This window comes from Calonectris borealis, chromosome Z (assembly GCF_964195595.1).
Source record: "Calonectris borealis chromosome Z, bCalBor7.hap1.2, whole genome shotgun sequence".
Taxonomy (NCBI): domain Eukaryota; kingdom Metazoa; phylum Chordata; class Aves; order Procellariiformes; family Procellariidae; genus Calonectris; species Calonectris borealis.
In genome coordinates, this window is record NC_134352.1 from 10,991,877 (window position 1) to 11,001,872 (window position 9,996).

Here is a 9,996-nt window from a genome sequence, read left to right on the forward strand (position 1 = left end):
TTTTAGTTCATATTAATATCCCCAAATTATTTGTACCCAAATTGTTTGCAAGACTTTAGAAAACATCTTTCAAGTGTGACATAAAAAGACTTTTAGCAGAATTGCAAACGAGCCAGTGTTTCCCTATTTTGCCCGGAGTATGAGCAAGACTTAAATAAAAATTGCAGTATGCTTACTATTTCTGGCCGTTTTTGTGGTCACTTGACCTAACCATTTTCCATCTCCTTGCATCATGGGTTTGGCTCTGTTTTTCAGAACTGTCTCCCAAATTGCCAGGCCCAGGAATCTGTTCTTTTAAGAGTGCAGCTTTGCAAAGTCTCAGTCACAGATGACCATAGCGGAGAAAATTATAGCTGCCACTGCCAAGCTATGTATTTATGTCCTCCTTTCCCACAGGCAAAGGCTGACACCAGAACTTTCACGTGAACAGTCATGAAAAAGACTAGCTCAGATAATCTACAGATCACTTCGAGAACAAAGGCATGTTGCCTACATTAAATAAGTAAAGAAAATTCAAGTGCTGTCTGCATTAAGTTTCCATTAGGTAGAAAAAATCTCAGTGTACAGTTAGTTACTGGCAACATAGTGGAAAATAAGAAAAAGGGCTTGCAATGACCAGTTGTTTTTTACTGTATTTGTTTATGACTCCCAATCTCTCACACATATGTACTCATTGACAAATTTATCACGTGACATTCTCCCCCCTCCCATCAGTTTAATGTGGAGGAAAATTACTATTGGACTGTAAAGATGCACTTCTCCGCCCCTCCCCCCCAATCATCTGTAACTAGGAAGAATCAGGAAGCAACTAGTTCTCAGACAAGAAGATGCAATACAATAACTAATCACCAGTCCTCCATTAGTGGGTAGGGACACTCAGTTCTTGGATCAAATTTGTAAACTGCTTAGTGACCAGGCAGGTGGCACCTGTAGATGGAGAAGAGCCTTGCTGACAGATGCCAGTGGGAACATGGGGCTTGTGGCTCATGTGAGGCGCTTAGTGTACAGATGTGTCCACTCACTTAATTTGCTTTATTGTGGGCATGCTGCCCTGAAAGCAAAGGGGTGCAGCAAGCACACTCCTCTGGACTGGAATCCATGTCTTCCTCCCGTGGGACTGCAGAGTAACCACCACGCTCGCAGGTACACCGGGGTGGAGCGCTCCCAATCCAGCTCGCAGCTGCTGCACAGGTCTTTCTGTCCGCGGCTGGTGGAGACGTGGATGCAGTCAGGACCTGCAGTATGCTCACAGAACTGCTCCTCCGACACGTGTTGACCCTGGTGCTCCAGCTGCAAGCACCACATGGAGCTGGGCAGGGCAGCCAAGAGACAACAGCAGCTGCCTGAGAGCGGCTGCTCTTTCCTGCACGCTATAATTTGGCAGCTCTTTATGCCAGCTCAGCAGCTGCTCCAGAACCCGAGCTCCAAGCGAGGACACTAAGCAGAAAAGCGTATGCAGCAAGGAGGCTCGGGGGGAGAAACAGATGTGGGGACAGGGGGAGGTTTTATTCCGGGAGGTAAAAGAAATATGAAGGGTTTGCCTGGGAGGGAGTGGCCAGCAGGCAGATGCTGGCTGTTCAAAGACATTTGATGCATTCTCTCATCCCTCTCCCTCCCTGCCTGGCTTGAGCATTTTGACCTCAGTCTGAGCCTCTGATCACCTCTGTGCAAGTAAGAATAACCTTGCTTCCTCTAGACTTCCGCAGTGTGTGCGTGTGTCGAGTACTAAAAGAAAAACTGCCATATTCAAATAGCCCACAATGAAAGGAAGCCAGAGCAAAAAAAAGCTCTTACGGAAGGACATTCTCTGCTGGGTTTAGAGGCACAACACACATTGGCAGTATTATGACTCTCATTTCAGCGTCTTTCTGCAGGACAGCAAGCGTGAAAATCTTTTGACGGACTGAACTGCCTGGAGGACACTCATTGCCCCATTTCAGTTGATATTAATGAAAATTAAATACCTAGATTGCAAACTTCTTCCTTACAGTTTCAAAATGTATAACTGAGCCTGCTAACATTGTTACCATTTACCACAAAAATAGTAAATAGGTGTAAATAGGATTTTTCTATTAATAAGACACATTTTCTAAAAATCCAACTGGAACCTTCTCTTCCCAAAAAGCCAAACAGCTTGAGGCCTTCCCTCCCACTGCAAAATCAAAGTATCCTCTTCCTTACAATATCTGCTCTTTGTTACAACTAAACAATGAGTTCAAAGCCAGTAGGGAAAGGAATTTTATTTCCAAACTTCTAAAAGATTAATACAAACAATAGAAAGTAGACAAAATTTAAAACCTATTAAAAAAGTTAGTTGTCCTTGTAAAAGTGCTCTATAAAAAAATGAAGGCAAATGACAAAGCACATTTGAGTAAGTTTTTTGTATTGCAAACCTTGACAATTACGCATGCAACTATCTTTGGGTGTCCATGGATTTTTAGTGTCTGTTTGGTCACATTTTAAACTCGTCAAGGAAATTCCACCACGGCAGTACCTTTACAAACACAAATTAGGAGAAGTGTTGCAGATTGGAAGTCTGGTAAGAAACACGCCTTAGGAATCAAGCCTGTGCTGCACATTATGTCCAGCAGTTTCTAGTATGTGTCATTGATGGACTTAGATGCACTTGAAAAAAACTGTAGTTGGTTCCAGGTCTTGCTAATGGAAGCAAAATTCCCCTGGAGAACATTACTTCACTACTAACAGCATTTAGTTTTAAACTTTAATGATTCACTTTTTCGATGTTTTATTTTGGAAAAAGCAAATATTTTTTACTATCATTCTGGTGTAACAGTTTAGCAAGATAGGAGTAAGTAATTTGGTAAAAATTCATGTGTTTTTCTTTTCTAAAATGTAAACTTCTCAAGTAATATTTGTGTAAGTAGCATAGTGTAGTAACAATGGTGACAATTATGAAAGGAATAAGTTACATTAAAAAACTTTAAGAACATTAGCAAAAGATAGTGAAGTAGGGATACACAAGAACAAACAGATAAATATCTAGGACATTGTTTTAGCCACACAAAAGTTAGGACACAGAGAGAGACTTTTCTTGTGAAGGAAGGCAGTTGCTACTCATGGCATGCTTGAAGGCAACTCTCTGATGACCTTCCCTGTAAGAGGAAAAAAAGGTTTATTAAATGCTGTCTTCCTAAGCTGATAAATTTCTCTTACAAATTGTAACACAAAAGCTCCTTTGCACTGAGAAAAACGGAGTAACTGCTTTCCTTTGTTGGATATTGCCATCCTTGAATATTATAAATTTTTTTAATTGGCTTTTCAACTTTGCTCTCATTTTTTGTGATCCTAAGATAACTAAATAATAATAAACTGGATAATTGATTTATCAGCAAAAAGATGACTAAATGACATCTTGGGCTGAGCTATGCATTTCTAAAAGTATCATAATTTAACGAAACTCTTCTTGGTTTGAGAAAATATTTTGTATCCTGTCTGGATGACGCAATCGAACTTGAATCCTAGAAATACAAACATACATACTCAGAGACACAAAAAAGACAAAGTAGAAAGGCTGCTTCAGTAACAGAAGAACACATGAACAGTCACTATCAATTTTATCTTATTTGCAGGAAGAATTAACGGTAGCACCTAAATTAAGAAAATCTTCTGCTTGTGCTTTCTGTCCTTCCAAGTTTTTTCCAGAAGAGCATCTCATGCTCAATTGTTCTCTCTCTTCAGGTTCAATCCTGTTTTGTCAAACCTATGTAGCAACAATCAAAACCGCGCTATTGATGAGGCACAAGTACAGCTGCAATCTCAGGAACCCCGGCAGCGGGAAGGGGAAGATTTTACAAGTACTTTATGTTCTAGTCTAAATTCTGCCCTTAAAGAAAACATTCATTTTCACTTTGATAGCTTTCTCAAAGAAAGAACAGAATTCAGTGGTTCTTCCTCTCTCTGTAGTTTTTTCTGTAGTTTTTCTCTGTAGCTCTTTAGCAGGAACTGTTTTAATTTTTTCTTTTAAAGAAGGGTAACCCCTTCTGAATATCCTACTTCCACGTTTGTTTTTCATGCAGAAGAAATAAGATTTTCCAACGAAAGTTATGGTGTGATCCTGCCCAAGACTACTAGCGCACACGGCCTTTCTTCCTCCCGCTGCAATCGCTGACGTCTGTGTGACAGATGGGAGAGACCGGAGTGGGAGTCGCGGAACTGGATCCCAAAGATTTGCAGACGCTGGACGGTCACCCACCCACCCTGCAGGTGTTAGGCAGGTACAGGCAACGCAGAGCACTAAGGCAGACAGAGTTTAGGGAGTATCTCATCCTTTAGACCTGAGCTGAAAACGGTTACGAAGGATGTGGTCACAGGTTGCCTCAGCTCCTCTCTGCTTCCACCGCTTTTGGTGCTGTACCAACAGTAACAACAGAAAGAGCCTGAGGACGGACACAGCCAAATGAACTGCAATATGACGCTGAAGACAAAATGTGTTTTAACAAGGTTCTTGCTTAAGCTGTGAGCTAGTCATCAGAACGCATGCCACTGCCACGGCTTTGTCTTACTTCTTCAGGCTGGGTATGTGACTGGTTTTTATGTCTGGCTGTGTCTAACATAGCCCTGTGTCAGAGTTTTTATTATTTTCGATGCTGCTAATGACCCTAGAGCTGCTCAAACACAAAAACCGACCAACCAAACAAAAAAACAACTCATAAACAAAACACCTCTAGAAGAGCTGTAGGAAAGAAAGATGCTTCAATTGCCACACCTAAAAGAAAGAGAAAACAATTTGTAGAGCCAGCAGGGAAGTGATGAACACTTTGCTACCAAGACCGCAACATTCGAAGAATTATCACCATGTGCCTTTGTCTCTCCGAGGGTTCAAATCAGAGTTATTGTCGTAGTACCTGTGACTTTATTACCTGATTTCAGAGTAGAGCACAGGATCGGGGTTCTCGAAAGGGATTGCTCCCTGCAGGAACCCCAACAAGCAAGGCATCTTTGCAGGCATTTTGCATACAGTACTGCTGGAGTTCTGCAGCTGCCTGAGAGACCTGTGTAAAGGGAAAAGAAAAACAAATCCAGAGAGGAAACTAATTCATTCACAAGCATCTATTAGGCATTTCCTCTTGAAGAACCATTATCAAACAGAGCTGGAGAGCCGCCAAGTCAGCTCTTGGGTTCTAAAACACCACATAAATCAGCACAAATGCACATTTACAAAGCTCCGATGAAACACGCATGAAATACTATGCCAGTGATGAGCCAGAGGAGTACAGAGGACTAAGGTGCAATGAAATTTGTCCTTATTAAAATGCACAGGGCTACGACCACAATATTCTCCAGTCTACTGTACCATTTTCAGAATTATATTTGAACTCTTACATCTTCAGATAATTTATAAAAAGCATTTTCATTTCCAAACTGTTGAGCAACACAGAGCCTAACAAGGAACAAAAGCAAAAAGATGAGGATTAAAAGCTTTTTAAGTCCAAATTGCCACCTTCCCCCTGCCAGTGAAGTGAGAGCTTCAAATCCACACTCTGGCCCCCAAAGAGAATGGTCCAGAGCTGCAGAACAAGCCCAAGAACCCGGAGGCAAGATACCTCCAGCACTGAACTCCCCTGCTCTCCCTGTGGATGGCAAGTCAGTCATGTGCCTGCATTTTTGAAGGAAAACATAGAGGAATTCCCAATTTCTCAGACACGCATTGGTAACAGCTGCAGGGAACTGTCAAAATCCATGCTGTCTGCTACCTTTTTTATAAAAGGAAATACTGAGCATATTGGTGGGAACACAAGTTCCCTTCTGACCTCACCTCTGCCTTCATTATAGGACTCCTGAAATACTGATTTTTCTTCCTACACAACTTTGCAGTGTTGCCAGCAGAGGGACGAGACAATAGCCAGAAGGACCATCCACGCTTCCCAGCCTACTGATTGAAGGGGCCACCCAAGAACCCTGATGGGATTTTGGTTCTGGGCCATCCCATCTAACAGCATCTGGAAGCGTGTGGGAAATCTGGCGTAGCAAACACTTTCCTTTGCTATTTCGCTGCTGTCCTGTTCACCGCCTCCCAACTCTCCTCCAGGACACTCATCCTGGTAATTGCCTGAATTTACCCGGCAGCGGTCAGCAGTTCAGGGAGCCGTTAAGAGAAGCATTTTCCCACAGCCTGAGTGGAGTAAGGGAGAAGCATCTGCAACAAGGATCTTTGCTAGTCAACGGGCTTTGTCACTCCTCCCTTCCTTGAGGAGAACCTCTTTCTGGAGGCTGCAAAGATCTCCCACCCTGCCCAGCCCCTTGGACCCCCCACAGCATTAGCACCCTTGCCTCAACCATGGTGCCGACCCCTTGCTGGTACCCGACTATGCACCACATGGCTATCAGGCAGAGGTGCTACTTGCCAACACTGATCAGGCCAAGGCTGCGTGGAGCTTTTTTTCCTGGGAAAACGAGCAGAGAGCCAGCCAGGGCACGGCTTGCCCTACGAGCACAGCACAGTTAGCGGTGCCTCACTGTGTCTCCTTACACTTTGCTGCTGAACTCTGCAACGCGTACTGAGCTATGTATATCCTGGTGCTTCTGATTTTTGGCATCTGTGTGAGAATCATCCATACAGCAGCAGACTGTATGGTCTGCCTATTCTTAGCCCCAACTATGCCTCTACAACATTCTTCGCTCCCCTAGTTCACACAGAAAGTATGAGGGTTTCTGCTGTATTTCATCACAGGACAAACACACTCCTGCGGCAGCCTCCTGCGTGCAAGATACATGTGGGTACTTCTTTCCTACTTGGTTTCCTCTTTCTGAAAATATCGTTCCTGTCTGCTTCTTTAGCTGGCAGGGTAAACAAAATCACCATTGGAACTTTGTAGTATGGGATGTATTTTTAAAAATCCTTTCCTATCCAGCTTCCGTCTGAAAACACATTGTCTATTCAAAGTAGCCAAAACAACATTTTCTCCTATCTCAGTGGCTGCTAAAACTGATCCAAGTGGTTTTTCACCAGCTGAATGTATTCCTCACTGTTTTTCCACTGCATGTCAAGAAACCCTAGATGACGCTTTTTATAAGAGACATTTTTAATCATGCATCATTTCACTTGTGATTATAAAAAGACAGGAACAGGTTCCTAGAACAGCAGACCTGGAAAGAGACTGCTGTGCACAATGCTGCAAGAAAGATGAGACTGAGGTCTTACCAAGGCCAAGCCTCCCTGGAGTACAAGCAAACCCATAATAAATATGTAGCCTTGAGCAGTCCAACTCCAGAGTATGTTACCATCACAAAGTAACCCCCAATAAACTATAAACTCTACCTTTTATACCCCCTCCCCACCCAAAAAAAAAGCAGGGAGGGGGAATATGCCTCAAAATGAGCAGGAACAGAGATCCAGGCTATTGCTGGTGGTAAAAAGCAACAGAAATGTTTGGTCTATCATTTCTGTGTTAGACAATATCCCTCTTGCCACAAGGACCTACATTTCTACTCTGCATGGTGCTGTTTCTCACAGATTCCCACGCATCCTTCAGTGGTAAACTACAGTCACTTTTAGTGAATCAAACATCTGCCGACTCAGTATTCACGAATAAAAAGCAGCATGAATGAATTGATCAGTATGATCTCCAAAAGCCGTAGTGCTTTCACCTTGCAATGGGCACTTCAAATTTTCACCAGCCCAGGACAGGAATAGTGAGAAAAGGTTTTCTAAATTATTTTCAAATCAATTCGCTAAGTTCCCGCAACTCAATATACTGGCACTGTCGTCAGACTAAGGAAGCTGGTGTTTTGTGACTGGCCAGAGAAAAATGGCAAATGCATGGAGGTGACGAGAGAAGAGGGAAGCGCAGGACACAAATTAATTTGACCTTCATCACTTCACAGCCTATGCTGGATTTTGCACGTGGCTGGAGAGAGTAATTTTTGCAAAGCAGTTGCACCCCCCCACACACCTGCTGGGAACCACGAGCTGTCTTGGACAGGTCTGCATGGGTGCATTTGGGCTGCCAGAGCAAAAAAAAAGGAAAACAAAAAACCAAACCTTAGGAGCTAGCCGATGACAGGACCGCCTGACTAGCCTGTCTTTGTCTGGAAATCTGCAAGCAGGAGAAGGTTCATGCATGCGTAGAAAATTGCCCGCTTTCCCCGAGCGTGCCAGCTGGTGCAGAAACACACCGCCTCTCCCTGCAACCCCCCAGCGCTCAGCAGCGGGGGGAAGTCGGCGGGCCCAGCGGTGAGGAACTGCTCTCGGTTACCATGCCTGCTTGTGCAGAATTAATGAGGGGCTGCTCTATTATTTATCACAGCTCTTTCCACCAGGGAACGGCGCTTACTCCACCGCGCCCGCGGGGCCGGCAGCCGGGGCTCGGAGCCCCCCGGAGCGCACGCACCCCTCGTCCCCTTCCCCCCGACTCGCTCCCAGGGCAGGCGACGCGGGCAAACGGGGAAGAAACGGCAAGGAGCAGCTCGCATCCCCCGCCCGGCCGCGCAGGGAGAGGCAACCCCCGCCTCCCGCCCCGGGGCCCGGCACCCCGCGCCCCGGCGCACCTTGATCCTCTCCACGGCCGCCTCCAGCTTCAGCTGCTCCACCAGCCGCTGCATGGTGCTCAGGCTGCCGCCCGACGACATCCCCAGGCCGCGGGGAGAACGCAGGCAGGCGGTGCGGCGCGGCTCGGCCGGGCTCTGCGCGGCTCCGCTCCCTCCGCCGCCGCGGAGCCGCCCCGGGGAGGGGCCGGGGCCGTCCCGCCCGCACCGCCCCGGCACCGCCCCGGCACCGCCCCGGCACCGCCCCGGCACCGCCCCGGCACCGCCCCGGCACCGCCCCGGCACCGCCCCGGCACCGCCCCGGCACCGCCCCGGCACCGCCCCGGCACCGCCCCGGCACCGCCCCGGCACCGCCCCGGCACCGCCCCGGCACCGCCCCGGCACCGCCCCGGCACCGCCCCGGCACCGCCCCGGCACCGCCCCGCCGGCCCACTGCCGGCTGTGCCGCCCGCCGGCACTCACGGCGGCCCTCGCCGAGGGTTCGAGCTGCTTTGGGGTTAGAAAGCCGTGCTGGTTAAAGTAGGACAGGACGGAAAAGAAAAAGGGGGGAAAAGGAGGAAAAAAAGGGGAAAAAGAGGAAAAAAGGGGAGAAGAGAAAAACAGGGAAAGGGAAAATAAAAGGGGAAAAAAGGAAAATAAAAAGGGAAAACAGGAAAATAGAAGGGGAAAAAGGGGAGAAAAAAGGGGAAAAGGGGAGAGAAGAAGAAAAAGGAGAAAAAAGAAAAAAAGGGTAAAAAAAGGGAGGAAGGGGGAAAAGAAAAGAAAAAGAAGAAGGGGGAAGGGAAAAAAGGGGGGAGGGGAAAAAAGAAAAGAAAAAAAGGGAAGGAAAAAAGAGAGGGGAAGAGGGAAAAGGAGAAAAGAGGGGAAAAAGAAAAAAAGGAAGAAAAATGGTAAAAAAAAAAGAAAAAAAGGGGAGAAAGGGAAAAAAAGAGGGGAAAAAAAAGAAAAAAGAAGGGGGGGGGGGGGAGGAAAGAGAGCTCCTAAACGTCCTGCAAAGATTTAACGAAAAGCCCACTCTGCCCCCGGGCAGCCATTGGGCTCAAACCACCCGGCAGCTGCTGCCAGTCTTGCTGCATCCCCCCTGCCCTGTTCATCACCGTTTCACCACTGACCATAAATAAGTCACTTCCGTTTTTGGCAGGGGTTTGCCAGTCATCAGAGTTTGCTGGCCTGTTACCAAGTTGGCGGCTCATAGCCTCAAATGATTGCTCTGAACATAGGGACAACTGGCCATGGATGTGCTTGAGCCTCAATCAAAGCCTCCGCATGGTCATGGAAAAGACTCGCACTGAATGTGAAAGGTCCAGGCTCTGAATACCTTTTGCATCTTGAGTGAAATGTACGTTTCGCCTTATAGACACTAGATATTTGAAAGGACATACATGCTACAAAATAGATACAGCTCTTTGAAAAAAGTTGATAGGAGGTAAGGTGGTTCTTCTCCAAGATCCTGTTACCTTGCCACGCTTACCCACATAAAAATCTCACTGC

The 9,996-nt window shown here is 46.4% G+C and overlaps 1 protein-coding gene across 1 annotated transcript; it reads right to left on the bottom strand.

Annotated features, from left to right (window-relative positions):
• Positions 1-2,225: 2,225 nt before the first annotated feature.
• On the bottom strand, positions 2,226-8,694 carry GNG10 (G protein subunit gamma 10). The gene is made up of 3 exons (XM_075138031.1): positions 8,509-8,694; positions 4,881-5,012; positions 2,226-3,113 (listed from the first exon to the last, which is right to left on the bottom strand). Exons 1-2 carry the CDS (start codon positions 8,587-8,589, stop codon positions 4,887-4,889), a joined length of 207 nt encoding a protein of 68 aa, XP_074994132.1. The 5' UTR covers positions 8,590-8,694; the 3' UTR covers positions 2,226-3,113; positions 4,881-4,886.
• Between the last annotated feature and the right edge of the window lie 1,302 nt (positions 8,695-9,996).